At 46.4% G+C, this 26675-nt stretch overlaps 4 protein-coding genes across 4 annotated transcripts in view; 1 reads left to right on the top strand and 3 right to left on the bottom strand.

Moving 5' to 3' along the window:
- Positions 1-326: 326 nt before the first annotated feature.
- On the bottom strand, positions 327-1316 carry CSUI_004431 (uncharacterized protein). The gene has a single exon (XM_068064622.1). The coding sequence runs from the start codon at positions 826-828 to the stop codon at positions 574-576; it is 255 nt and encodes an 84-aa protein (XP_067923410.1). The 5' UTR covers positions 829-1316; the 3' UTR covers positions 327-573.
- A 166-nt stretch (positions 1317-1482) lies between these two features.
- On the top strand, positions 1483-13676 carry CSUI_004430 (trna ligase class ii core domain (s and t) domain-containing protein). Its single transcript, XM_068064621.1, has 10 exons — positions 1483-4945; positions 5610-6017; positions 6707-6988; positions 7593-7777; positions 8243-8330; positions 9084-9209; positions 10129-10329; positions 10604-10755; positions 11732-11818; positions 12572-13676. Exons 1-10 carry the CDS (start codon positions 2732-2734, stop codon positions 12681-12683), a joined length of 3855 nt encoding a protein of 1284 aa, XP_067923409.1. The 5' UTR covers positions 1483-2731; the 3' UTR covers positions 12684-13676.
- An 897-nt stretch (positions 13677-14573) lies between these two features.
- CSUI_004429 (uncharacterized protein) lies at positions 14574-19463 on the bottom strand. The gene is made up of 4 exons (XM_068064620.1): positions 18558-19463; positions 18198-18271; positions 16116-17323; positions 14574-15267 (listed from the first exon to the last, which is right to left on the bottom strand). The coding sequence occupies exons 1-4, from the start codon at positions 18778-18780 to the stop codon at positions 15045-15047; spliced, it is 1728 nt and encodes a 575-aa protein (XP_067923408.1). The 5' UTR covers positions 18781-19463; the 3' UTR covers positions 14574-15044.
- Positions 19464-20837: 1374 nt separating this feature from the next.
- CSUI_004428 (uncharacterized protein) overlaps positions 20838-26675 on the bottom strand; it is a gene marked incomplete at its 5' end in the record, with an annotated part of 6198 nt that continues 360 nt past the window's right edge. The window contains 6 exons of the mRNA XM_068064619.1: positions 20838-22419; positions 23504-23663; positions 24111-24299; positions 24849-25384; positions 25920-26143; positions 26529-26675. The exon at positions 26529-26675 is cut by the window's right edge and continues 360 nt beyond it. Coding sequence (XP_067923407.1) covers positions 22236-22419; positions 23504-23663; positions 24111-24299; positions 24849-25384; positions 25920-26143; positions 26529-26675 — 1440 coding nt within the window. The remainder of the gene's footprint in view (positions 22420-23503; positions 23664-24110; positions 24300-24848; positions 25385-25919; positions 26144-26528) is intronic.

Genomic DNA, 26675 nt, shown 5'->3' with positions numbered 1-26675 from the left:
AAAAGAAAACTGACCTAAACGTAACAGAGTTGCATAGTAACCACCTGAGCCCCCCCCTCCTCCGACATACAAAGGCTTTACAGACACCCGAACCATCTTCACGTCTTTATGACTGCCACGTCGGAAGGAAGACGATAACAAGAGAAAGAGAAAAAAGAGATCTAGNNNCTTTTCATCCGCTGCGCTTATCCAAGAAAAGCGACCCGAGGACAAGGAACAATGAACGAGAAGATAGAGGAAACAATAACCAAATGGTCAACTCGACCTCACTCTCCTTGGTCCTGTCTTTCTTTTTCGCTTCTTGTTTCTCCCCTCCTTCTTCTCTTTCTTTCTCTCATCTTCCCCTGTCTCTATTTAGCTTCTTCTTCTTCTTCCTCTCGTTCATTCTTTTACCTATCCGCTTTAGCTTCTTTTTGATGCCCCCGTGCCCGTACACCACCTGAAGTGACTTTTTCTCCTTTCCTCGAAGCATAACAAGCGAAATTATGCAAGCTCGTCCTCCTTCGAGGAACGGAATACCATCGTTGTCTCTTCGACCCACCGTGACTCCTAAGTACCAGCAAGGCTTGTATTCTACGGAGCAGGCGAACTAACTGTACGAAGAGTGTCGTATTTCTGCTTCGGGAGAGAAAAGAAATCAAGGGAGGATGAAGAACCTGGATGGCAAAGGACAAGGCGACTAAGAAAGAAACGGAGAAGATGAGGTGAAGTCGCCAAGACGAACTTCTCCTCTTCCAAAAGCTGATGCAACACACGCGGACTCAAGAGGAAAAAGGAAGTGTTATGGCGAACGCGGAGCCAGCAAAACAAAAGGAAAGAAGAGAGCATGCAGCAGAGCCGCCGAATAGCAACTCAGCTGAGAACCCCGATCAGCGGGTGTTATACTGTACAGGAAACTCCAGCAACATCATGTTGCCCCCTGGACTACGAACTGTACGGACACTCGGAAAAGTAAGAGGGCGATGAAGAAGATAGAGGGGATCCCAGCAGAAGCGGGGAGAGAAGAGAGAGGAAAGTATCACGGGTTGGCCTCATGGATGTAAGGGTACGAGAGGAGAATCTGGAGAGTTCTGTGAAAACAGGAAGTGACTGCTAGAATGAGACGCCTCGCTCTTTCGCCGAACAGGAAGAAGGGAGCATAGAAGAGATTGATGCGGAAAGACGGTGAACGGACGAATCAAGAGAGGAATTCATGGACAAGACATGGGAGACAACACGATGAAAAAAGTACAGAGACCACAGGGGGAAAAGAGAGACAGCAAGTAGAAGAGAAAAAAAGCAGACAGCACCACATGACTGCAAGTAGCTATACGTTTCTGTGTTTGTCTCCTTCTGAGAAGCTCTTCGAATGAAAAGGAGAGAGAGAGAGACTGCATGCAAGGCTTCTGCATGTGAAGAAAAAAGGAAACGAGTCGACAGGACAGAAGACAGAGCTTGGTGTCGATGCTGATCAGCTCGCTCTTCTTTCGTTCTTCTTTTCTTCATCTGTCTTCGACTTTATAGGGCATGCTTGCACAACCTCTAAAGGAAGATTTGAGAAAGTAGGGGAAACAATTGGGGGAGCTTGTTCAAGATTTCTTTCTCGGCTACGGGCAAGCGATAAATTTGAACCAAGCCAGAAGAGAAAGAAACGGGACGAAGGGCGGTGTGTGCAGTGTACGTACACCTCACTCTTGGAGTGTACATACACGTCACTCTTGCAGTGTGCATACATCTCACACTTGGAGTGTACATACATATCATGCGTGGGGTGTACATACATCTCACTCTTGAAGTGTGCATACATCTCACTACCGGAGTGTACATACATCTCACTCTTGCAGTGTACGTACACCCCACTATCGCCGTGTGCCTACGCGTCCCTGTGGCGTGTACGTACACCTCGCTCCTGCAGTGTACATACACCTCATTCTTGCCGGACATCTGATCTGTTCACTCATGACTGTTTCTTTCAGGCGAGAACCGTCCGTACACGCCTGTTCTTTTTCCCCCCTCCTTTTCTTGTATAGTCACAGAAAAAAGCTTTGCTCTCCTTTTTGTCGCAAGCGTACCACCTGCTCCGAACACGTAGTCTCTCCCTTTTTCATTGCGGGTCCCCAGCCCTGGCTGACAACCTCTCCCCGTGAGGAAGTGTAGACTAGAAGAGCACGTAATGTGGTTACTTACTCATTTCCTTGTTAGGGGAAGCTTCTTTCTCCAACACACATCTCTCGAATCAGGACAGAGACAAGGAATTTGAAGCGGCGGCGTCATCCGGCCTTCCCATACATCCAGATCCAAGACTCTCTCCCACGTTTCTGTTCCGTAAAGCTCACACTCTTTTGACCTCCACGACTATTCGGATAGAAAAGTCTTCTGTATATCATCTTTTCATTTTTGGTTTCCGTCTATATTTCTTCTCTCCTTTCATATCTCATTTTTCTTGAACTTCTCGCTCTTCGTCAGTAGTGCACCTAGTGCTAGCTCGATCGTTATACGCATGTGCACTCATAAGGGATTTTCGCTTTTGTTTACAAAGAGGTGAAAACGAGCCTGTGAATGAACTGATCCACACTCGCCTATTTTTCAACCAAACTCACATCTTTTCATTTCCTTCATCTCCGCTTTTCTAGCATCGTTCTATTCTCCTTTCCAATCTTGCTCACACGGTGTTTGTCTATTTCCCCTGCTTGACATGCAAAATCGAAGCTTGTAAGTTCGTCCCTCTGCTTCTTCTTCATTCGTTGTACTAATGACTCCCGCCTTTCAGTCTTGTCCTAGTCTGTCTTCTTCCATGCTGTTCTTCCTTCTCTGCTCTGTCCTCTCTTGTCCTTTTTCTCGTTTACTTCGTATCTTCCTCTTATCAGTCACCCCTCTATTAGTTTTCTCTTCATACAGCACTCCGTTCCAACCTTCCCTCGTCGCATGCTTACCACTCCCTTCTTCTTGGTCATCCTCTTCTTCTTCATCTGCCGCTGTACAGACGACCTCTCGAATCACTCGTATTCCACGACATCCAAATCTCCTACGCTCGTTCCTTCTCAGTCACCAGTTGAAACCACTTCCTCTTGTTTCTCACAAAGAGGTATCTCGTCTACCTCCCAGTCGTCTCCATTTTGAAGACTTCTCTTCTTCTTCGCTTCTGTCGCGCGACTCTGATCATAGTTACACTGACGTTGCAGAGCTTCTTTTGTCAAGACACCTGACTGGAAGTTTCCGACAGCTACGCTTCTTCGATACAGAAAGAATACCAAGGGGGAGAAGGACATGGATAAGAAGGAGAAGATTCTCATCTTTTGCTTCTTCTTCTCCTTTACTCTTTATCGTCCCCTCTCGTCTTCATTCCTCTCCTCCTTCTCCATTCCCTTCTCCTTCTTCTTTGTATCCTCCTTTTTCTTCGTCTTCTTCTCGTCTATTTCAAGTTCGATGGATCTTCCCTGTAGCCAACCCTAATCCACCTATACTTGAAGCTCCTCCAGGCCTTCCTCTACTTCAACGAGTACCACTGAAGAGAAATTCTCCTCGTAGAAAACGTTCTTCGCCTTCTCATACCGACTCTCAAGGTCTTGCGGCCGATCGAAACCAGGCAAAGAAGCATGTGAAGCGTCAAGATGAGGAGAACAACAAATGGCGCGCAACTCAAGGGGGAGAACAAGAAGAAGAAAAAGAGAGAGATGAAGGAAATGAAGATGATCATGAAGAAACAGGAGATGCTCCCTCTGTCCCCTCTCGTCTCTCTTCATCTTCCCCGTCAGCCTATTGCCAGGTTAGTCATACACAGAAGAGAAGAGGTATGAAAAGAAAGAAAAGCAAGAGAATCAACGCGCACATGAAGCTCAAGAAGAAACAGCACCACAACATCTCTGAATGTAATGCTGCCGGAGGAGGAGGAATTGTCAAGACTTATTCTCTCATAGATCAAGGAGAAGAAGAAATGAACTTCTGGAAAGCACAGGCTGAACGAGCTTCGAAACTGAAGACGACAGCCAAGGGACAAAGACAAGAAGAAGAAGTGGGGAGAGCAGGACGAGGAGAAGAAGAGGAGTGGAAGGGAACGAGAGACACAGAGGGAGACACGTATCAACATAGGAAAGATCAAGAAGACGGTGAACAAGAAGAAGAAGGAAGAGATGCACAGCTCATAAACAATGGGATAGTAGAAGATGTCGTAGGGACTACCAGGGGGACGTCACGCAGTGCACATCTTACAGACAGCACAGGGCTTCTGTCATTCATGAGAAGGACAATCGACTTGAATACCTGTGTTAAAAGGACCAACAAGAAAGGAGGTTGTTTTTCTTCCTTTCTCTTTACTTGTTGTAATTTAAGAAATGGAGAGCATGTGAATACCTCCCGGCGATCCTCTTTTCCTGTCAGTCCATGTTCCGCCTTGATCTCTTCTTCCGCTTCCTCGTCGCCTTGCCTCCTACCATCGTTCACCTGTCTTTTTGCTAAGAGACCCACGCGTCTTCCTCCAACGTCCTCAGGTTCCTACTTATCTGACCTCTCCTTCCCCGGGGGGCCACAGCGGGTGTACACCCGAACCATTGATACTCTTCAGCCATCGAAGAGGATCTATTCAGGATTCTCTACCTTCTCTCAGCTAGCTTTTCTTTCTTTCACGAGAACCAACTACTTAGGCCCATCTATCCAGGCATACTCAGCATCCTCCTCTACTTTTTCTTCTTTCCTCTCCTCCTGCTTCTCCTCGTCATCTAGTTTGTCATTATCTTCTACTGAAGTAAACGAGGAGAGAGGGGAGCGCGGAGCAGGCGGAGAAGAAACAAAGGCAGCTGGCATGTTGGATCATCGAAGATTAGGTAGAGAAATGGAGATGTTTCTCCTCTCATCCCCCAGTTCTCCTGCAGGTTTAGTAGGCCCGGTCTTCTTACCTCGAGGATTACAAGTGCTAGAGAATCTCAAAACCCTCATACGCCATCATCAAAGAGAGCTTGGATTCCAAGAAGTAAACTTAGCGAATGACATTTACTCTACGTGTGTCGTACGTGTTCATCTATTTCGTTCTGTCCCTAGGTCGGCCAGTAAGGTTACGTGCAGCAGGGCGTAGGAGAAGACGGACACATCATAGCATGCGAGAGTATGAGATGACTTTTTGCGTTCCTCATTAGGTGTTAGGTTCTAAGTCCCAGCAAAGAAACATGTGGCGTCATCTTCTCTCTTTCCGATGATCCCGTGACATTACACAGAAGAATAGGAACGGCGAACATTGAAAAGGGGACCCTGAGGCCACCTGAATGGGCTCGAGGCGAAGGAGGTCTCAGCACGCAAGTAAAGCCACCTAGGTGGAAAGGTATCTATCCTGACCTTTCTTCGTCCTCAGATCAGGAAACATGTGATCGACTCTCCCGATGTCTTGCAGCAGTGTACATACACCCAACATGCAGAAGACTTCAGGCCAGTGAACCTTCTGTTCGTGTCGTTCTTCGTCACGCAGACTCTGGTGCGCTGAAGTGCTGTATACCGTTTACAGGTTCGCTCCCCATGATCAAGATTCTTACTAGTAATCTTCGTCTACATGGACGCGGTTCTTGAAATGTCTAAGACCCTGGCGTTAGATATGTGACTCGTCTTCACCCTTGCCTTATATTCGGGCTGTCTCCTCTTCACAGGTTGCTACGCCATCACTTGCTCATGAAGCTCTATGGTCCCGGAGCGGGCACTGGCAACGCTATAGATCGAACATCTGGGGTGTACGCAGAGTTTCTCAAGACTCAGGCAATCTGTGTACTACCGGAGTGGTTAAAAAAGAATGTGAAGTTCAAAATACAGAGGAGAGAGAAGAACAGGACAGAGTTGTGAAGGAAGTTGCTGGAGAAGTTGAGCAAGACAGAGGGGCGGGTTTCTACTCTTTCGAATTGAAAGGCAAAGACGTGCAGGGTGAGAAGGAAGAGAGAAGAAGTGCAGGTGCGATAACTACTCTGAACGAAGACGAACAAGAGGAAGACGGAGAACACGGGTTGACCCTCAAACCTATGAGTTGTCCAATGCATCTCGAGTACATCCTTCCTTTCCTTCTGGTATGAAGCGGCAGCCCGCCTTTAGTCTTTCTCTTCATGTCTGTTCCAGGCTAACTGAAGGAAATCACTCCTCCACTCTTAACACGAGGACAGAACGTTTCGTGGTTGTCTCCGAGACGAAATAGAGGGGAATCAAGATATGTGAAGATCACTATTAGCTCAGAACTTGCAAAAGCGAGTCTGAGCTGAAGTAGCTTTTCTTTTCTTTCTCTTCTAACACTACGAGCGGCCCTGCAGATCTTCTCCGAAGGAGGAGTCGGAGAGCTCCAACGTACGCTATGTATGTGAAGCCGTGCTCGTCAGGCTCTGTGATACTTTGTGTGTTGTCGAGTCCAAGAAGGGTCAGGGGGGGGGCTTGTATTCTTCTGCAGCCCCTGGTTTCAACTGATATCCATCCAGTACGAAATCCGTCCATACTCACGTACTCAACTCTACCGCACGTTTATGTCGTAGCGACGGACGGATAGATATAGGGTGCATGAATTTGGACAGATATACATGTGTAGAGCGTTTCTTGTACACCTGCCAAGTCAGTTGCATGTACGGATTACAAGCCAAATAGATTACTTTCTTCTGACTATGTCCTTGTCCTCTCTTCTCTTCTCATTCTCTGTCTCTCATTCTTCTTCTCCATCTCCATTTGGCCTCCGCTCTTCTGCCACCCCTCTCCATTCTCCCCTCTGCTTCAGGATTCTCCTCCACTGCCCTCAGCCTCTTGTAGTGCTTCGCCCATCGATCTTCCGTGTAACGGGTCCCCGGAAGCATTGCGTAAATCTTCTCGGATATCTCCTCAAGGCGAAGAGACATCATCTTCACCTCGTCTCTCGTCCTGCTCTACATCTCATAAACATGTTGAACTTGGCGGGGTGTATAGACACCTGCCCATCCGTCTTTCTGAGTTTGGTCGAGTCTTCCGCAGAGAACGTCGGAGTGCTTTATCCGGGCTTCTACGTTTGAGAGAATTCACTCAAGTAAAGCCTTTTCGAAATTGTTTCCTTTCCAGACAGTAAATCTAGAACCTGGAGTGATAATCCTTGGCAATATTGAGCTTTCCTCTCTTAGCTTGTACCATCTGAGGTCCCCCTGCATGCAAGTGCCTGGCGAAACCTTCACTTCTAGAGGAGACACGCAGTAGGAAGAGATTATTTTGGTACACCCTAGAGCGATATCAAGTGGACAGCCAGAACGTGTCCTGTAGACTGATTGGTATCTAGATATCGGTGAGTAAGGAGACAGGGCCAAGAAAGAGACTCGAGAGTCAATTCGCTTTCTTTCGTCATGTCGTAGAAGGGTAAAATAAGAAGTCAAGATCTAATGGTATCTTCTATACAGGTGTGGGTCTGGGATTCAGGTCGGGTATACTACCTCTTTTGTATCTATGACGGACAGTGCCAAGTTTTGAAAAGCGAATGAGTTTACTGTTCGATGATCTCCTTTATTGTCCCGTGCTTTTCACTTTCTTCATCCTAAGCATCGACACTCCTGCATGCACTCATGCGTGCGCTGTTTGAATTCCCGTGGCTGAAGAATCAATGAGGAGAACACTTTTGCGTCTTTTTTCTTTCTTTCATTCAGGACGATGGACATATCATCTGTTTACACGAGAACATGAAAGAAGAGATAGTTAAGCATCTACGCAGTACCCTCCAGTTATATTCGACGCTTGGAATCGATAAGACTTCCTTAAGAATGACTCTTGGAGGAAGAGGAAGAACACGGGAGACACGGTCTACTACTTCTCCTTCATCGTCACTTCAGAGGTATCCGCACGTCTGCATGCGACTGTCCCTCTTTCGTCACTGGACAAAGAGATATCAGCATCTTTCTTCTTCCCTCCCCCTCGTGCTGTTGGTTTCATACATCTTTAGCCTGACGCTTGTTATCGTCTCACACGAAGACGTTCCGACAGGGTGTACAGGACATCACTTACTTCGTTCTACTGCTCTTGTGTGTCTGTATGTCTGAAAGCATGTATGTATCTGTGCTCTCGTCGTCGTCCCGGTCAGTCTCTGTCTCCTGTCCTTTGTTCTCTTGTCGGGGGAGAATGATGAGAGTCTCTAGCCTTAGTCTGCACTATTAGTATGTTTGGAATTTCTCCGCAGCCTTTGTACACTGCTATATCTTATGATTGAGTATGAAGTCTCTTTCTTTTCTCTAGAATTACAGATTGCTATGCTTGTTTGGTTTTAACCCTTCTCTCCTCTTCTCTTTTTCTTTTTCGACAGCGACTCTCACACTCCGTCGCCATCTTCATTGGAGTCTCTTGAGACTGACGTGGCAGATGGAGATCAAGAATTATGGCATGAAGCAGAAGTGAGCCTTCAATACGAAATATGAAAGATGAAATTTCTTGAGAAGCGAGAACAACACTGGCTGAGTGACGTAGAGTTAGCTTAGCTCGAAGTACACATACAAACGTACATACATACATGCGCACATACATATAAACAAACAAATGCATCTGGAGGTACACAAATATCTATATGTTACACACGCATATATAGATGCGTGTGTGTATGTATGGATGTAGCGGTGCTATGCGGAAATCACTCTTTCTGCGCCCAGTCCTCGTATTTCTGTAGCGTTCTTTGGTATCTCTTGAAAACGTACTGTCACATTCTCGTCCGCGGCACTGGTAGGTCTCTCGCTGGGTAGGAAGCTGATCGAAACTTTCCACTACGCTTTTTTTGCGAGCTCGTATCTCGCCTTCCACATGTAGTCAGTCATGTGCTGCTGTGTACATGCATATGCGTGCATTCACACTTACGTGAAAGCGTACGTATACTTGTACTTGTGTGTGCATATGTCTAGGGCAGCCCCCGTTTTCACGCATGCTTATCTATGTACGTGTATATCTACAACGCTTTTGTCCTTGTCCATCCATCTAGTGCCGAGTGGATGAGGACTGCGATATCAAGGATGAGGGGCTCACTCGTTTGCGTGTATATCAAGCTTTATGAGAGAGACGTCTTGAGCCTGCCTGTACTACACCCGGGGTTTAACAGAGGAAAACCACACTGTGTTTTTCTCTTCTTACGTCAGCAATGTCTTCTTGAAGCCGCAAAGTCTGTGACGAACGATGGTCTACCTCCTATCGTTCATGAAGAAGGCGGGGGAGCTTTCTATGGACCCAAGCTAGATATCTCTATCCCTGATGCACAAGGGAGATTCTGGCAAACTGGTACCATACAGGTATAACCACGGCAACACTGACAGCAGCGTATACCTGAAGGCTCTTGCAGCAGAAAAAGATCCTGTTGCCCGAGCTCGCCGCCTCCCGGCCTCTCTCACTGCGGGACCTGCGTATACAGATGGACGTACAGAGTTCAGCTCAAGATCTACTGTGTACAAGAGATAAACTTCCATAGTTTCTTGCACGTGTTTTTGTTGATACTGCTCTGTATGCTTACACACCTTCCGTGCATGAAACTACATACAGGTAGGTGTCCCGTGTGTCTATCAAGTGAGCTCCACATGCAGGAGTCTGCATTGGAGAATGGTGCGGGTTCTTTCTACAGCAGGAAAGACCGGTGGGATGGCATGCAAGAAAAGAACAGGACACCTTGTCTTCGCTTGTGCCTGGATGCGTACGTGTGAAGGGAGAAAGAAGCAGAGAACGAGTGCCGTGTATAGAAAAAATCGGTCACGTAGTCAACACGTAGCGGGAGCAGAAAGAGAGAGAGAAGCGAACCGTAAACAGATCATTTTGCTTTACACATGGGTACTCTTTTCTCTTTCTTTTGCTCTCTCCTCATACCTGTACCTGTGTTTCATGCGGCGCTGAGGGGTGTCTGAACTCGCTTCTCTTTTCTTCGAAACTCCTGCGCTTTTCGTTTCTATGGTCAGTTCCGATCGCCCATTTAAGATATTCCTATCCTGTCCCCCTTCATTTTCTGTAGCATACGCATATACACACGCGTGCACCATGAGCGCATCACTCTCTTTCTGCATCTACCCGCTTAGGGTGGGTACCCCAGCTGGCGCTGCTCGAGCTGAGATGAGAAGTCGTGAGTGCAATCAAAGACTCCATGCTGTACGACTGAGATCTGGGGTTATTGACGTAGAACGGATAGGGGTGTCGTGGCGCTTTTCCTCTCTTCCTTCCCCTCAGGTTGATTTGGTGCAACCTCGTAAACTTCGTCACCTTGCCCGTCGTCAACGCCAAAATAATTCCTCCCTGGAATCTTCTTTTTCTTCTTCTTCGCGGCTCGCTGTCTTGCATCGTGCAAGCGTCGGTTCACTTGAACGCTTTTTTGCTCTCTTGCTTGAAATTCATGCGGGATACCTGCCTGTCTGTCTGGCCCCACACAAGGTAACGCTTTCGTGCAAAGTCCTTGCTTTTCCCGGTTCCCTAGACATGCACTCGTGAACATATGTGTAGGGATGATGTATACATAGAATAGCGATGTGTTGTACTGTCTCTGAATCTAAGCGGTTTGAGCGCGTATTGCTCTTTGGACACCTTTGTATCAGCGAGAAGTGCGAGAAGGCTGATGGATCTGCGTATTCTGTCTGTTCATGTGCTTGTCTCTCTTGAGTTTCCTTCCCGACTTTCTTGTCCCGCGGGGTGTCTGTCTGTCCTCCAGGCAGCGGTCTGCACGGTGACTACACACCAGAAAGAGTATGCTGCCAAAGTGGCCCGGCTTCTTGCGAAACACATGGCCCTAGACAAGAATGAGAAGAATGATGACGCAGTTCTCCTGGATACTCGTAGACTTCCCCTAAACGCGAAAATCAAGTAAAGTCAGACACTCCTGCCTGATGTCCTATCCTTCTTGATCAAGGCGCAGGAAGCCCTCAAGAAATACGTCTCTCTTTCCGCCGTACCTCTGCTGTACAGACACTGATTCAGCTTGTCTCTATCCGGTAGAAAGCACTAGGGTTTGGCCACATGTGTGAGAAATAGAAGCCTGTGGGTTCATCTGACTAAGGATTCATACGCCGATCTCGTTCTCTATCTTCCAGACTCAGCTAGAAAGACGCTTCTCTTCCCGTCTTTGCAGATTTCTAAGATGACTGCTCATTGCGTGTTTCTGTCTTGTGTTTTTCCGAAGTCGTTGTCCCCACTGAAATGAGGCGAAGCTTTCATCGCATTGGGCTGCCTGTACATGGTTGTGTATGAAGAAGGAAGGCTTTCAGTGACCAGCAAGAGGATCTGTCTTGACGTAGAAGCATGAATCAGGGATGGGTATATCCGAGGGATCTACACCATTGTGCGTGGAAAGAGCCTGAGACTATCTATCTTTCTGAGAGAAAACGGCTTCTGATGAAGCTTACGTCTTCCCTTTTGAAATGCATATATCTCCGGTTTACTACTATTGTTGGAGACTCCCGTCTTTTCCTCCTGCGGCTGGTGCCTGTATAAACTTCCAAGTGAAGGTTCAGGAATACCGACAAATCCACTTGGGAAACTCGATGCATGCAGGGCTGAGTACCCACATCAAAATGTCATACGCAAGTGAAGTCATGGTGTACAGGCACGTCTACGCACATGTATATATCATCATGTGTATACAATTGTGAACATACATCGGGCTTGTAAAAGCACCTAGTAGTTGATCTGTAGATTCTGGAAGTGCTGTGAGAGAGAGAGAGACTGTCTCCATTCATTTCCTTCGGCTGTCTGCACATGAGTGTCGAGCAGAATACGAGAGACATACTTTCAGTCACCTCTCTCCGTGTGTGTGCTTTTCTCGGCTGTTCGTATCCCTTAGAGAGCTAGGAATGCGGCTTCGCATTCCTCTGATCTTTTTAGTAGGCCCGAAGGAAGAAGAAGACGAATCCGTCACGTTTCTTCAATCGTAAGAAGAAGAAAGAGATCCAGCCTTTCTCTTTCTGTGCGGGAATCAGAAAGCAAGAAGGTCTTTATTATACCTGTCCACATTATACTATTTCTCTTTCTGTTTCATCGGAAAGTATCCTTCGTCCTCTTTCTATAGGTGGGGACGAGTGTTGCCGTCACCAGTATGCGCGAGGGTGTTCTCTTGATCTGATTACCTTTCCGCGTGATGCTCTCTTCTCCATAATTATTCCATTGAACTTCGCCTGCAAAAAACCCGACCTGTAGTGGGTCGTGACTAGTTGAGCAGTGAGCGAAGATCAAGAGGCGTTCAAGTCTTCGGGTAGAGCATGCTAAAAGGGAAGAAAGAAGCAGCCACGTGTATGAGGAATATTTCCCTTGTTGTTCTGTTGCATGCCAAATGTTTTCTTTCTCTCTCCTTTCAAGTTCTTGTTAGCTCTCAGCTTACAGACACAAGCAAGAGAAAGAGAGAGGAGATCACGGCGTTCAAGGAGAAGTCATTTCCAAGTGAAACCATCTCCCTTCGCTAAGAAGATCAAATCTCTCATATGTATAGGCATATATGTATAAATATTGTTCTCTAGGACTTCACCCAGAACATCTGTATGTGTGTTGTTCAGCTGGAAGCAGCCATGACACTCTTGAGGACAGCAAATCGAGCGATGGTTACATATGTATATATTATGCCGTACAGCCTATGTATGCATCCCTGTCCCGTATGATGTGTGTCGGTTGTCTTTGCCTTCTTTTCTAGGGCTTTATTACGGAACTCGGATAAAGAGAGCTTGAGAGAAAAATATCAAGGAGAGAAGCTTGCTTTGACGGAAGCTGTTCTTCAACGATTGAAAGAGATCTCATCCTGCTAATTCTCATCGTCACCAGGATCGTTCTGTCCGGTCACTTTCTCTTTCCACGCGCTGTCTCCATCCTACTAAATTGACAGTGAGGGAGAATCTCTCCCTCACGTTTCCGGCGTCATGGCAGGTTACAAGTTCCTCTTCCTTTCCTTTCGAATCTGGTTTGCTCACCTCTCAACACGAAAATAAGTGACCTTTAATCCGTGGCACCGAAGCCTTGCTTCGTCTTCTTGGCAAAAAGGCCTCTCAGGCACCTCACAGTCATCTCTACAAATTCGCTCCCTTCTTAGAAAGGTAGAGTCTCTGATTTGTAATGAAATGGTGTCGTGATTTTCTTTCTAAGACATGCCTGTTGGGCCAGGTGTCTTTCTTCTTACTTAGGTCTTTAGAAGCGAATAAGATGGACGCGAGGAAGAAAAAGAGAAAGAGACGATCAATCGACTTTCTTTTCGTTCTTATCGAGATCAAACATAAGGCAGACGTTCTTCTCCGGCTACCTGAAGACGTCCGCCCTTGGCGATGTATGCCTATGATTTTTCTCACCTCTTGCTTGTCTTAAGCCTTCAAAGCTTCGATACATCTGGTTTTCTTCTTCTGTTCTCTTGCAAAAGCTTCTCCGGGATAATAGATCTCTGTAGTTGGAGTAGTTTTCTCTGATCTGCTCTTTCATACGTCTAAAGACACACACCTTCTCCGGCCGGGTTTCGCAGGACCCAAACTTGAGCGTATGAACAGTGATGTGATAAATAGGCGTGTGCCAAGAAAGCATCAATCTCTGGAAGGTCTTACGGTCTTCTCGAATGAAAAAATACCAAGGCGGTTTGTCTCCATACAAATTTCCTTCCTGTTGTTTTCAAGTACTTTCGTTCTCAAATCCAAGCATGTTTCTTTCTTTCTTTCTCTCTTGCTTTCTTACTCTGTCAGTTTGCGTCTTTTCTTCGTATCCATCATGTGAAGTGAAGTAGTACGTGATGATGTGTACACTCAACTGCAAGAAGGGCTGAAGATTTGACAGAGCACTGATGTGTCATCATCATTGGAGAGAAACACAACACACAAAGAAAAGGGAAAGCACTTTGCTATCCGGGACTTTAAGGCTATTTATTTAGGCCTTCTGATACTCTCTATCATGTTGTTTCGTGAACTTCTGAAAGGAAAACACTCATGTACGTCATATACACATGCATACACGTGTATCTATACAGAGAGCGAGTTGGACTCTTTTTCCGGCTGGCCGATAGAGAAAGCTTGGCAAGTTCTTTTTCAGCATCATGCCATTCCTATACTGCAGGCAGATTTTCACGGTTTTCCTTAGGCTCTTCTTTCACCGAGTCCCAGTTTCTGCTATACGCCCACACGGCTTTTCGAAAAGCAAACCGTAGCGGAAAATGTAGCCGTAGACTACGCGTCTCGAACAGACAGTAAAAGAGGTTGGATGAAAAGAACCGAAGTCCTCCTCACTCTTACAAGACTGGTCATCTAAGCACGAAGGAAAGTATCTTGTCTCTTGAAACACCCGGAATAGCAACAACCCAACTACGGCAGACATTGATCAGCAGCCTTTTCTCCGGATATCAGACGCCGAGACGTATCATCGATCTGGGCAACTACGTAGATGGACGCATGTATAGATATCTATGCGAGCCGTATCTTAGGTCTACAGTGCAGACAGGGAGATATGTGAATGATCCGGTGAGCGCGGCTACAGATAGGTAGGGAGCGGGTTAGGATGCTTTGAACAGAAGAGCACTTTCGGTGGTTTCTACCTCGAGGAAGCACCAGGCATCTTGTCAATCCTTTTGTTTCTCGGCATGGAGACGGCTTCTCTCTCTTCTGAGAGAAGTCTTGCTTAAAAGAGACGAAAACAAGATGGAAAGCTTTTCTCTGTGAGTAAACATCATGCTCTTAATGATCCCTTTTTGTTGGGAGTTTATCTTTGCACGGACAAGTTTTTCGTCCTCCTCAAGGAGATGTGAAAGAAAGTAGAACTCACGAGACTCGTGTACTCCACTTTAGCCAGATGACCTGTATATACACCTGAGGATCCTACAGAAACGTAACAACAAGAGTGGAAAGATAATGACACAGGTAGATCTGTCGTTTTTGACACGTATCTTCCTCGCTCACTTTCTTTTTCAGTGCTCCTTTCTTTTGAAACTCAAGCAGTCCAGACTTCTTCTTTCATCCTGCTTGTCAGTTCTCTTCAAGAAGTGCCTCTTCCTTCCTCTCGCTTTGTTAGAGAAGAGTAGAGAGATTTCCCTTGTTGGTAGAAAGCTTTGTTGTCGGTCTTTTTTTCGCCTCGACTGTTTGAGAGCCGGGTGTACATACACGCCGAAAACATGCGATCTGGCTCAGTGTAGGATTCGTCTTTCATCCACACATGAGAGGTGCCTTCTTAACGCATTGATGATCTGTACATCCGTAGTCTTTGCATTGTCTACGTTCACATCGTTGTGTTACTCCAGCTATGCATGCATTCCGACACTCATGGCTAGCTGCCAAAGGCCTTGGCGCGGCGAAGCCTCCTAGTGTAGCGCCACAACGTTCCTGGCAGTACGCAGCGTAGGCCCCCTCATCCGGGGCATCACATGTCCTATAAAAGAGAAAAGAATCCATTCACAGGCAAATCAAAAAAGGCCAAGTGACGGAAGTGGAAAGATACTAGCCGGGATGGACAAATAGAACTTTCGAGAAACAAGGAAAGAATGAGTGTTTCACGAGACAAAACAGTTCAGTCACCTTCTCAACGACGGAGAAAAAGATTCACTGAAGCACCAAGAAGGTGATAGCAATAGAAGAACGATGTTGAGCGAAATGATCCAAAGCAGCCCTACATGTTGTACATGTATTCTATATGTATGTATGTATGTACATATATATATATATAGTCTTAGCAAAGAAGCTCGCGGGAGGAGCGTTTTACTGACTGCGTGGAGGTGCCTGTAGTGTACGAAGCAGAAGAAGATAAACATAAGTATAGCTATTCGCATGTCTCTCATTATCTTCGAGAGACTGAGTTGTTCTTCAGAGAGCTAGAGAAACTCATACATCTCACCGTGGAAAGTGAAAATGTTGCTTCCTTCAGCTGTTCCTTTCGTTTGCTGTCATCGACAATCATTGCTTTTTTTCAGGTGTATATACACGACTATGTCAGCTGCGATGTATCGAAACATGTGTATCACAGCTATACACTAGCACAGCTGATTAGGCTCACTTTCCTGTCTCACTCCGTCCCTGGTCTTTCTCTTTTTCTCTACTAGCAGACCTTTTTGTCTCATGTGAAATCCTCTTTGTCTACCTCGCTTTCCTGTCCGAAGTAACAAGCATCTTTTGTCTTTACCTTTCTTCTGGCACAAATTATGAATGAACCGCGTGTGAGCCTCTCTAAGGCATTATTCGTTCATCCGTTCCTACTCATTTGAATGATCCTAGAAAACTTACGAGGAGTCCTTTCGTCGCATGCAGTTTCCGCTTTTATCACAGTTGGAGAGACAATCGAGATCTCCTCTCTTGCATTCAGAGCAGCACTTCATATACCCAAGAGTCGAGTTGCCTCCTCCTGTTCCATTGATTAGTCTTCCTCCCCCTAATGGCTTATTGTTATTTGGATAGTTCAAAGAAGAGTCATTCGATGTATAGTCTCCGGCGACAACAAATCTGCCACCGCCTACGCCTATAGCACCTCCCCCTGCTGCTGACCCTCCACCATTCAAGAGATTTCCCGGTAGCAGGTTTCCTAGCACACCACCTCCGCTTCCTTGTCCTCCGCCCACCAAGGGGCTTGACGAGCCAAGTGGAAGATCGTTGTTTGTGAGACTACTGAGAAGACCACCACCTCCGTTGTTATTGAAGAGGAGGGGGGTTCCGCTTCCTGCGCCGCTACCTGAGTTCAGAAGACCTTCTGGACCTGCCTTTTCAGAGTAGTTGCTGGATGGCTGTGTATCTCGAGTTGACGACAGTTGTAAAAGTGAGGCAGGATTGGGTAGAAGAGATGATGAAGGGGATAGAATAGATGACAGGGCTCCATCAACAAGGGAGCTAGGTGTAGAGGGTGCTATGCCTAGTGGGTTTCCCGCGCCACGTAGATTCTGAGTCACCGAAGTCAGGGCATTCTGTGCTAAGGCAGTGATATCTGTAGCGGTTGTTCCACTTGAACGCAGGAGAGATGTCCCAAGATCATTGAGACTGGTGGATCCTGTTGCTGTCAAGAGGCCATTAACTCCTGTATTGATCGCACCCACCGGATTCATTAAGTCTCCTACACCAGGTAGAATGAACGACGACAAGGAAGACGAAGGCGTTGGAGAACGGAGAGGAGTTGAAATCTCCTGGAGAATCGGACTCAGAAGGTTCGGCACAAGCAATGAAGAAGAAGAAGATCTCTCTGCCGGGGGTGGTGGGGTTGTGACTTGGCTTTTCTCTTCTTCGGAACGTTTTTTCAGTTTCTTTTCTTTCATCTGACGTAGATAGGAAGAAGAAGAAGGAACTGATGAAGAAGACATGTCATTCGTGAGAGGAGCGAAGGAAGAAGAATTCTCATCTCTCATCGGACTCGAAATGGACGTAGTCTGAGGCATGCCTCGTAGACGACGCGCAGCTATAGATAGAGAATAAGAAGGGCCGCGAGACGTAAGAGAAGAGACAGGAGTCTGAAACCAGAGACAGAGATAAACAAGCACGCAGCAGCAGATGTTGTAAGGAATCTCCTCACATGGTGAGGGAAGTGATCTGTCTAGGACGGGAAGAAAGAAACAAGAAACGGGTGGTCATTCAGCTTCTATGTATGTGTGAGGATATATATGCATATTCATCTATGTGGCCATCTGTATACACACTTTCTCATTTACACATGGGTCTTGGTATTCCGTCTGGAAAACTGTGTCTGCTCTTCGTATCCCTGCAAGCTAGTGAGGGTCTGCTCTCATGTGGGCGTGCGTGCCGGTGGTCTCTTTCTGTGGAATTGCGACTCTTCGACAGTCTGAGACTGGTTAACGGAGAGCAGAAGAGAGAAAACGAGGGACAGCAAATGATGACAAGGATCTCAGAAAGGGAAGGACAAACACTGGTAAGAAGAAATTGCAAAAGCAACTACAAGGAAGTACAGGAAGAACACGTTGTAGTGATGGATCTATGTATGTTTCTACGTACAGTCTTTTTGTTGATGCTTACTTCAATGTTCTCTCCCTTTCTGCAACCAAGTACATCAACTTGAGGAGCCAAGAAATGCCTCTTGCTGTACGTCTCCAACTACTCTTTCTGTATATGGAGCGGTCACTACGTGTGAAATAAGATTCCTCCGTTGGGGTGTATCCACACGGACTCGTGAAAATAGACGAGAATGTAGTGCAGTATGTGTAGAAAGTCGTGTTCCCTTAAGAATGACTGTAGTGAGAGGATCTATCGTGCCCTGCTCAGCTGCTTCTCCGGAAGTTCAGAAACTCCTCATGAAATGAACCCCGTCGACAGGGACCGGAATGTCCAGAAAGATTCGTTCGTCTTGCTCTCGATTCTCCTTCCACTCACTCTTGCTTTTACAGGGAGTCGGGCCGTTTGCAGGATTCTTTCGTCAAGAGACTGAAACGGAAGCTCTCCTAATACTGCATCAGAAGGAAGACAAAAGAAAGAAAGAGAGTCGAGTCCATGCGAAGTGAACAGGACAGTCTCTCTATCGTGTAAGCTTGGTTCTCACCCACAGGTGTAAGAAGAGCAACACAGCAAACGCGGATGGCCTACAGACGAAGTGTAGTAGCTTGACCGTACGCACACTCAGGGCCATTATGAAAGCTCTTTGGTTCTCTTCTCTCGTTCTTGCACCCCTGCAGAATCCATGTTCTCTTCAGCTTAGCAAACAGCTGACTGCTACCTACAGCACAAGGGGCATACCTGTTTCCTCGAGGCCTAACGGATTCTTGGCGTCTGTCTGCGTCAGTTCTGGGGTTGCTTGAACAGAGACCAACCATTCAGCTTCCAAGACTTTTAGTAAGAGAGCGCATGTGAGAAAGAGAAGCGATCTACCGCCTCCTCTCTTCGGTGTCCGCGCGAGCCGAGGAAGGATCGATGGGCTCGTTAAAGTCAACATGCTTTCAATGAAAGAAGAAAACCGCATTGTGATCACTGAGCTCGTTTTGTTATGCTTGTCGTTGCTCTTGTCAGTCAACGCAGATCTCCCTCGGCAGAGGCAACGGAGACAGTGAAATGAGAAGAGGCTCTTTGTAAAGTACAGCTATATTCTCAAGACTCTCAGCACATCTCTTAGTAAATGACAGAGCTATCACATCGGAATGACGAGATGGAACACTAAGAAGGTTTTCGCCAGGGGGACTCACAGCACGGGAGGTGTCGTCGTAACTGATACTATCCGAAAGAGAGGAGAGAGAGAAACAACAGAAAGGCTTTACCTGCTGATTCCACTTCAAGAACGACCAAATACACTCAACCTGAATGAGAATTGATGAAGGAGGAAGGAAATGAAACCTTCAACTAGAAACTGAACCTGTATACACTTCTTCCTTCCTTCAGCCCTGAGATTCTTATCATCATTATACCTGCCCTCTTTCCCTCTAGAAGTAGTTTGAAGTTGACCGAAGGAGAGTGTGGAGCAGTGCTTGTATTCTCGGCATATCTGGGGCTCTGAACTAAAGGCTTACCATTCAAAAATCAGCATCTTGGGAGGACAGATGGATAATCATCCATCTTTTGACCTATCAAAAAAGATCGGGCTTAACTTCAAAAACAAAGTAATCTCAAGCCTCCTCCACCTGTCCCTTTCCTCCCCGCGAGAAGCTTCACCACATGTTTCTGTCCCACCCTCTGTCAACTGTTTCGCGAGAATTATTCTACTCCTTCTATCAGCCTTCCGAGTTCTATAGGCCGTTAAGCCATAAGCTGAGAACAAACCCTACCGGAGATCCCCCTCCGATTCAGATGAATTTCTATGCGCTTTTGCTTTCGTGTCAGTTACGCGTCGCCACAGAAGTTCCGAATCACTTACCTGCTTCCATCTTTGTTGGTGTCGGACGAAAGAGTTAAAAGTGACAGGAGGCCGTACCCACGTATCTAGCTGACGTGTCTACTTAGCTCGTCGGGAGGGAAGAGATCACGTAAACGTCCTTCTACTGCTGCGAAAGGCAGCCCTGCCTGGCTACACCGCGATATTGTTGATGAGTGTGCTGTTGTTACGTGCGACGAAGATCAACTGGCAGGTTCCCGAGACAGACTGTAGTATTGTACAAAGCGGTGAGAAGCAACATGCATACGTACATCTGCGACCCGTGAAAATGGCATTGCCGACTTACGTCGTACGCATTGCTTCGTCTTCAGTAACGTACTCCTTGGCGAGTACTGACGTATACGGAATTGGCGCGAGTAATCAAGGAGGGGAAAAGGGCATGTTGCGCGTGGAGACCTCTCGAGAGTACGTGAGTTTGCACAAAACCAACACGAAGATAATGGTTCCAATCTATTCACTTCTCAGTCATCTTTTTCAAAAAAAAAACTCAGACTGCCTTCCTTCGCTGTACACGCATTCACGCTTGTTCACCTTTTCAAGACTATCTGTTGTCTTCCCCGTTCCGCGGACCCGTGTCCACCTGAAATGGAAGCAGAGGTCCCCACTAGACGAAGTAGACGAGTAATCGTGCCCTTACAATTTTCTGATTGATGTTACAGTGTTCACTTCATTCTTGGCTCCGCGTATACTCGCCATCTTGCCAGCTTTCAGAGCTGAGACGGAAACCTCTATCCACACAAGGGACTCGTACTTTTTCTCCGCCGGAGCAAATCCGGCGATCTCTTCTCCGGATGATCACTTGGCGGGTTGGGGTGGTTGTCTCTCTGAGTGATAGGTCACCGATCAAGGCATTAATCTCACTAACTCAGTAATATACGGCCGATTCATCTCTTTCGGCAAGCTTTCACAGTTTACAACGTTTCCAGTGGAGTGCCGCAAAGGCATGCGTAGGCTACTACAATCTTTCCTTAAATGATAGCTTTCCAGGAGAAGAACCAGACCTGCCACTCATTTCATCATCCCCCGATCAACTGTTTTGAACACAGGAAGCCAAGAAACCGTAACAAAATTTCTATCTTTTGCTTAGAAGCGGCACATTACAGTCAACGGTAGAAAGAAAGAACGGAATGTCTTCTTATGTTTCTTCTGCGTACTTCATTGCCCGCTCGAAAAACACGTCACACATGCGGTGGATGTACAACGCGACAGATATATCGTCTCTTCCTCCCTCGACAAGGCGGCGTAGGCCTCCTTTTCTTTGGTTCATTAAACATTACTAACACTGATAACGACACCGACACCGACTTCATTCAGTGACAGAGGATACGCCATACAGAGACTACGGTCACGGCCTCGTCGTACACCCTTGCAAACTCGTGAGACGGTCCGTAGTACGAGAAGGATGCAATGGAATGCATGGGACGCAGAGAGAAGAAAACCTGCGGTCATTCCTTAGCATATCCATACTTCACATGTTACCAGATGCCAGTGGTTCAAAACACTTCGCTTCTTCATTGACGTCTTTCTGTTTAGCTTCATCAACTGAAAGCCGGAAAGACTTGTTGACGGGTGAGAAACTCGAAGCTTCTCAAGCCAGCTCACTTTCTCCATTCCCGCGGCAAAGCGGGAAGTCTACCCGATCATCGATTCTTCCTTAGACACGCGATCGCATGGCGCGAATCGTAATCTACATGAGTTACAGATTCTGATTTTTCGTGCGGACTAAACACATTTTCCTCGAGATCCTGCTTTCTTATCGTCTAAGAGAGTGCGGAGGATCCGACTCTGGCTTTCAAGATGATGATTTGTCTTCATCTTTTCTCGAGGAGAACCTTGTGAATGTTGTCGGCAATATTGTACAAACACTGGGGCTTCTACATCATTTGAACACAGAGACGAATCAATCCTCTACACATTCGAAGGTGTTCAGTCAGTCATTGGCACGCTCTCTAGTAGGTGTATGTACACCTCAGTCCTGACTACTGCTATCACGACTTCCAAAAGAATTATCTTGCTGAAATTCGCTCGGGAAAAGCACGTTTTGAAAACACGGAGTAATGTCGTCTCATATTGTTTCTCAGCTCTCAAAATGTCGACTTCTTTTTGCTATATAGAGGAAGTCCGGTTCTTCCGGTATATGTACACACATACATTCAAGCGAGAGTGAGATACAACAGAAAGTCTGGTTTCTAGGGGTCTGAATGCCTGACCTACACCAGGTATAAATACTCAGCTAACTGGAGGAAGCACAGCAAGAGTCTATCCACTAGGTAGTGGAGACCACACATGTGGCTATAAATCTGTCTATACACTATGACCTGAAACGGAACTGTACACGCATCTATAGGTAGGAGAGAAGAGACAGAGACCGACAACAGTCTTTCTCTTTTGTCCATCCCTTCCAACTTTCTCTTCGAAGCTAACAGACGAGTATACTTGAACATTCATCTCTTCTGTGTACAAAGGGTTTCTAGATCTACCTACATGAAGACAGTCGGTGTGGCGTGGTGTAGCTCTACGGTCACATACAGCTACCGACGACTCTTCCTCTCTCATACCATTGCGAGTTCTCTACGAAGAGATCTTCTCAAGAATTCTCGCTTGAGCGCGATTTCTTGTCTTCGATATTCACTTTCTCTTTCCCTTTGAATCGCTTCTTCTTCTTCCTCGAGTTTCTCTAAGCCCTTCTGATCGAACATTGACCGAACACACCGCCGCATGTAGGCCTCGTTCTCGCTGTCGGTGAAGCCAGTTCCATAAAAAAAAAGACAGAAACAGACAGAGACACCAAGAAAAAGAAGAGATGAGATCTTCTTCGTTTTTTCTCGCAGTCAGACTCACGGAGAGAAGCAAGCAGCGTGCCCTTCTCTCTCCTTATTCCGTTCGTTTCCTCATCATCATATGGAAATACAATACGAACCACGAAACGACTGGATTTTTAAAATTAAACAAATATATAAAAAAGTAATTAAATCAAATAATTTTAAAATAAGACATATTATTTATATTAATTTTTCAATCTTAACAAGACACAGGAGGACATTCTCATGAAACCATCTACGCGTATGTATGTATGTACGTATGCTTCGACCATATTAACATATATGGATAGACGTATACAATCTTGTATGGTGTATACGATGATGGACCAGAACTTCAAGATGGGGAGGGGAGCATACAGTGGCTTCTTTGCTTCTCAAGGAAGACAGAACCGGAGAAGAAAAAGACCTGCTTGACTCTCTCATCCGCGTCCGGGAGCGTTCTCGTCAAACGCAAGAATAGAAGTGCAGAGCTCGTCATGTCGGATGTAATCCTTATACATTGTGGCAAATACACGTATGTGCCTATGTAACCTGGAGAGCAGATGAATACAGGCACGCCTCTAGCGAGAGAAGACGTGAAGTAAATTCGGGTTTAGTCTGTTTCACCAGTCCATCTCAAGTTCCTTCATTCTTTCCGTCTCTCATTCAAAGACGAGAGGGAGAGGCCTCTCTTGTCGACGAGGCACACAACTCCAATAAAACCAAAGATGCAGAGAACCCTCACTATCCACCCGGCTCGAGGGAAAGAAAAGAGCACTCCATTCACGTCGTTACATTTGAAGGATAGAGAGATAGATACATGAAACACTTAGAGGCATTCCTATTGTCAAAAAACAAAGCTTCTTCCGTCTTGTGTCCGTACCCATCGTGCCTCTACACACGCACATATATACATGTATATCTATATACAGATAACCACGCATACATGTACCTCCCTATATGTACAGATACATGTCTACATATGTGTGAATATGAATGATGCCGTGGTGGGCACGTACCTTCTCTGTTGGCATAGATCTCGATATCTTTGTCTAGCATCTTGATTGGTCCGATCGAGGAGGGACGTGATTTTATAGCTTTGAATCGCGTCACCTATATAGCGGAGATTCTCTTCTGCCAGGCCCCGGACGTAAAAAACGAAACTACTGAAGTCGAAGCCTGAAGACGAGAGACGAACAAAAACGCCGTCATCCAACGATTAGCACGCACGTATACCCAGCAATATGAATAAAGCTAAGGAAGAGATAGATGCTCAAGGCCCTCCACCATATATACAGATCTATGTATGTGCACGAGAGAGCTCCAGACGCAAAGATACATATGTATACACGCATATACCCGTAGACATACACATAGACACAACTACATAGATCCTTAGTACGACACATACACAGCATCTAGAGAGGGATCCGATACCAATCTACACACGTTCCTACGTACACGTATAAACATGCACAAGGATATGCATGTAAACGTAACATGAGTAATGAGAGGCATATATATAGACGCATACTCATTAAGTACATCCTACTGTCAACGCACGCACATCTACACCGCATATAGACATGTATGTATGAGATTCATTTCTGTATGGGGCTCGCTTACAAAAAGGAACGCATGCATGCTTGTTGCCACGGCACACGAGATTCGTATCTCCCAATCCGAGGTCCATGCAGTCCTGCGGCCTCGGCTCTCTCCTTGATAGAGCTAGCCGCTCATAATAACGGAACACACTCATCGCCTTTGGATGGCTGAGAATGTATGAAAGCGCGCCCCGTCGTCTCTTTTCCAGCCCTACGAGAAACAGGGACAAAGAGAGAAGTAAGAAGAGTCTGAACATACACTGTGAGATCGCCTCCGATATTTCTGGTGCTTTTCTCTCATTCTTCAGATCCTCGCAACACCTCGCCTACGCAAGTGTCCATGTACGTACACTCCATTTCAAACCCAGACACACACACCAGCAGAGACTCAAATATGTGTACACAGGTGTATTTACATATACAGGGAAAGAGGGCCGATTCTCTCCACACCTCTCTGTGTATGTGTCCATGTAACGAATTTAGGTGGTAAAGCTGTTGTCTCCGTACGTGTATACACATGTACATACAAGTGGATGTATGCACCCTGAAGTGTGACGAAGGGGGAGAGAAAGAAGAAGAGAGAACCGTCTAGCTACCGCTTCTGTTTAAGAGCCTCCGCTGTAAGGCTACCCATTCAAAAAAATATGGACGGAGCGACAGATACGCACACGCAAAAGGGAGAAAACGTACGAACAGTAAGAGAACAATACACTTCCCGTTCTCCGCCACATTCTCCCTTTATCAGAATGACTGTACGTACATTGTACAGCAAGTAATCGATTCTTCTCTTCCTTTGTTTGAGGAGACTCCTGACACCTCTGGCGCGCCAAGCGTTCTTCAGCAGGAGGTTGTTGTACGTGTATAGCTGCTAGGTCTCTGCTTTCTTCTCCATCTCGCTGGAAATCCTCCTCCCTCGTTTTCTCTTCATCCCGTGCGTCTCCTAGGAAACCTTCTCTTCTTTCTCCTGCCCTAACGAAACGCAGTCTCTCTTCTTTCAATCCGTTCACCTGGTCTACCACGTCACCTTCTCCAGCATCATTTCTTCCTTCGCTTCCATCTCCTTCGGTGTCCGCACTCTGTTCAGCTTCTGCTATCTCTCCGCCTTCTTCTTCTCCAACCATCTCCGCTGGATCGCGATCTCCGAAGGCAAGAAGATCAGTGCGTTCTCTGATGAGTTCCCACTCCCGAACAAAATAGAGAGCTTTCAGCTGTAGAATTTCAGCCTCGAATACGAGCCCTCGAAGACGGCTGTATTGCGACGACGTTAAAGAGACCCAGAAGGATGCACTGAATGTCCTGGAAAAGAAGACGGCAATCAGGAAGACAACGTAGACAGGTATATCTTAACAGATACGTTTTGGAGAGAGAGATATACGACAGACGGAAAGAGATAGAGAGCTGAATTCTTCTTCCTGGAGGTGGGAAGGAGACTGGAGAGGTTTGTCTGAAGTGAAGCAAGGGCTGAAGAGACGAGCGAAGGTGAGAGACAGATGACTCCAGTGTCCCAGGCATGTGTAGTTCAACACATTAAGAACGTCTACACACAAGTAAATACATCTGCGAAACTAGCTACAAGTCCAGACTTGCGTATATCTCCGTTCCCCTCAGCCACTGTTCAGCCCCTAAACTCTCGATGCCCTCTGGTTCCCCAGCCTGCTTGAACCAGTAGTAGCTAGCAAGTGTATACACACCCACCCATCGCCTCCTCTATCCCCTTTCACCATCGAGAAGCCTGGCAGGAAACCTCGTGGATCTCTGTCTCTTTCTAACGGGATACTTCCCTTCGAATGGGAGCACAGTCTTAGGGATGAGGTGTACGTACACTACGTACTTGTGGAAAAGGAGAGTAAAGAACGCACACAGCTCCTGCAATGCCCGATCACTCTCGGCCTTTTTCTGTCTGCTAGAGAAGAAGGTTCTCTTCTCAGGCTTTTTGGCTGAAGCATTTTCATCTGAGAGCCGAGTAGATGACGAAGAAGATGATAGAGAAGAAAACGAGGAGAAGATAGAAGGACACCCCTCTTGGGTTTCCATCTGTTGAAGGATTAGGGCTGCCTGGTTGGTCAAGAAAGAGAGAGACAGAGATGCAAGAGAAAGAGATACAAAACTGGTTTGTGAAGTATGCCTCCTGCCATAAATAGTATCTGCTCTCTTCTTAGTATCATGAGAGATGTAACCGCATACTCCGGCCCTTCAACTGCCTGTCACAAGTAAGAAGAAGTTTGAAGTTTGTCTTCCTGTCTCCTAGCTGGGAAGGACTTAGTTGGCATGAGCGGAGAGCTTACAGAAGTGTTGTTCCCTATCTCCATCGATTGGCTGTCTGTTTATTCATATGCATGTCGGACACAAAGAACGACAGGAGACACGAGAGACAGGAGACAGAAAGAGAGGAGAAAGAGAGCGTAGACAGGAAAGAGGAGACAGAAAGAGACGGACTTACCTTATTGAGAAACGTTTCAGCCTTGGCACAAATCTGCTCGAAGAGATGAAGCTGCGCTTCTTTTAGTGCCTCATCACAAGCAACGTCATTCTCTTCTTTGAGAAGACTGTTTGTCGTCTCCGTCTCATTTTCGGCATTATGTTCATC

Source organism: Cystoisospora suis (genome assembly GCF_002600585.1).
Source record: "Cystoisospora suis strain Wien I chromosome Unknown contig_2069, whole genome shotgun sequence".
In the NCBI taxonomy this organism is placed as follows: domain Eukaryota; phylum Apicomplexa; class Conoidasida; order Eucoccidiorida; family Sarcocystidae; genus Cystoisospora; species Cystoisospora suis.
This window is presented reverse-complemented; position numbering and strand designations above follow the sequence as displayed.

Bases quoted from the DNA above. Each gene is read 5' to 3' on its own strand.
- CSUI_004431 (XM_068064622.1), bottom strand. From the start codon at position 828: ATGCTCTCTTCTTTCCTTTTGTTTTGCTGGCTCCGCGTTCGCCATAAC.
- CSUI_004430 (XM_068064621.1), top strand. From the start codon at position 2,732: ATGACTCCCGCCTTTCAGTCTTGTCCTAGTCTGTCTTCTTCCATGCTG. The intron at 6,018-6,706 runs GTATGAAGCGGC...CCTCTGCTTCAG, and splicing joins ACATCCTTCCTTTCCTTCTG to GATTCTCCTCCACTGCCCTC. The intron at 8,331-9,083 runs GTGAGCCTTCAA...GAAGCCGCAAAG, and splicing joins AATTATGGCATGAAGCAGAA to TCTGTGACGAACGATGGTCT.
- CSUI_004429 (XM_068064620.1), bottom strand. From the start codon at position 18,780: ATGCGGTTTTCTTCTTTCATTGAAAGCATGTTGACTTTAACGAGCCCA. The intron at 18,272-18,557 runs GTATGCCCCTTG...CTTCTGATGCAG, and splicing joins GTTAGGCCTCGAGGAAACAG to TATTAGGAGAGCTTCCGTTT. The intron at 15,268-16,115 runs GTAAGTTTTCTA...TCTCTTTTATAG, and splicing joins ATGCGACGAAAGGACTCCTC to GACATGTGATGCCCCGGATG.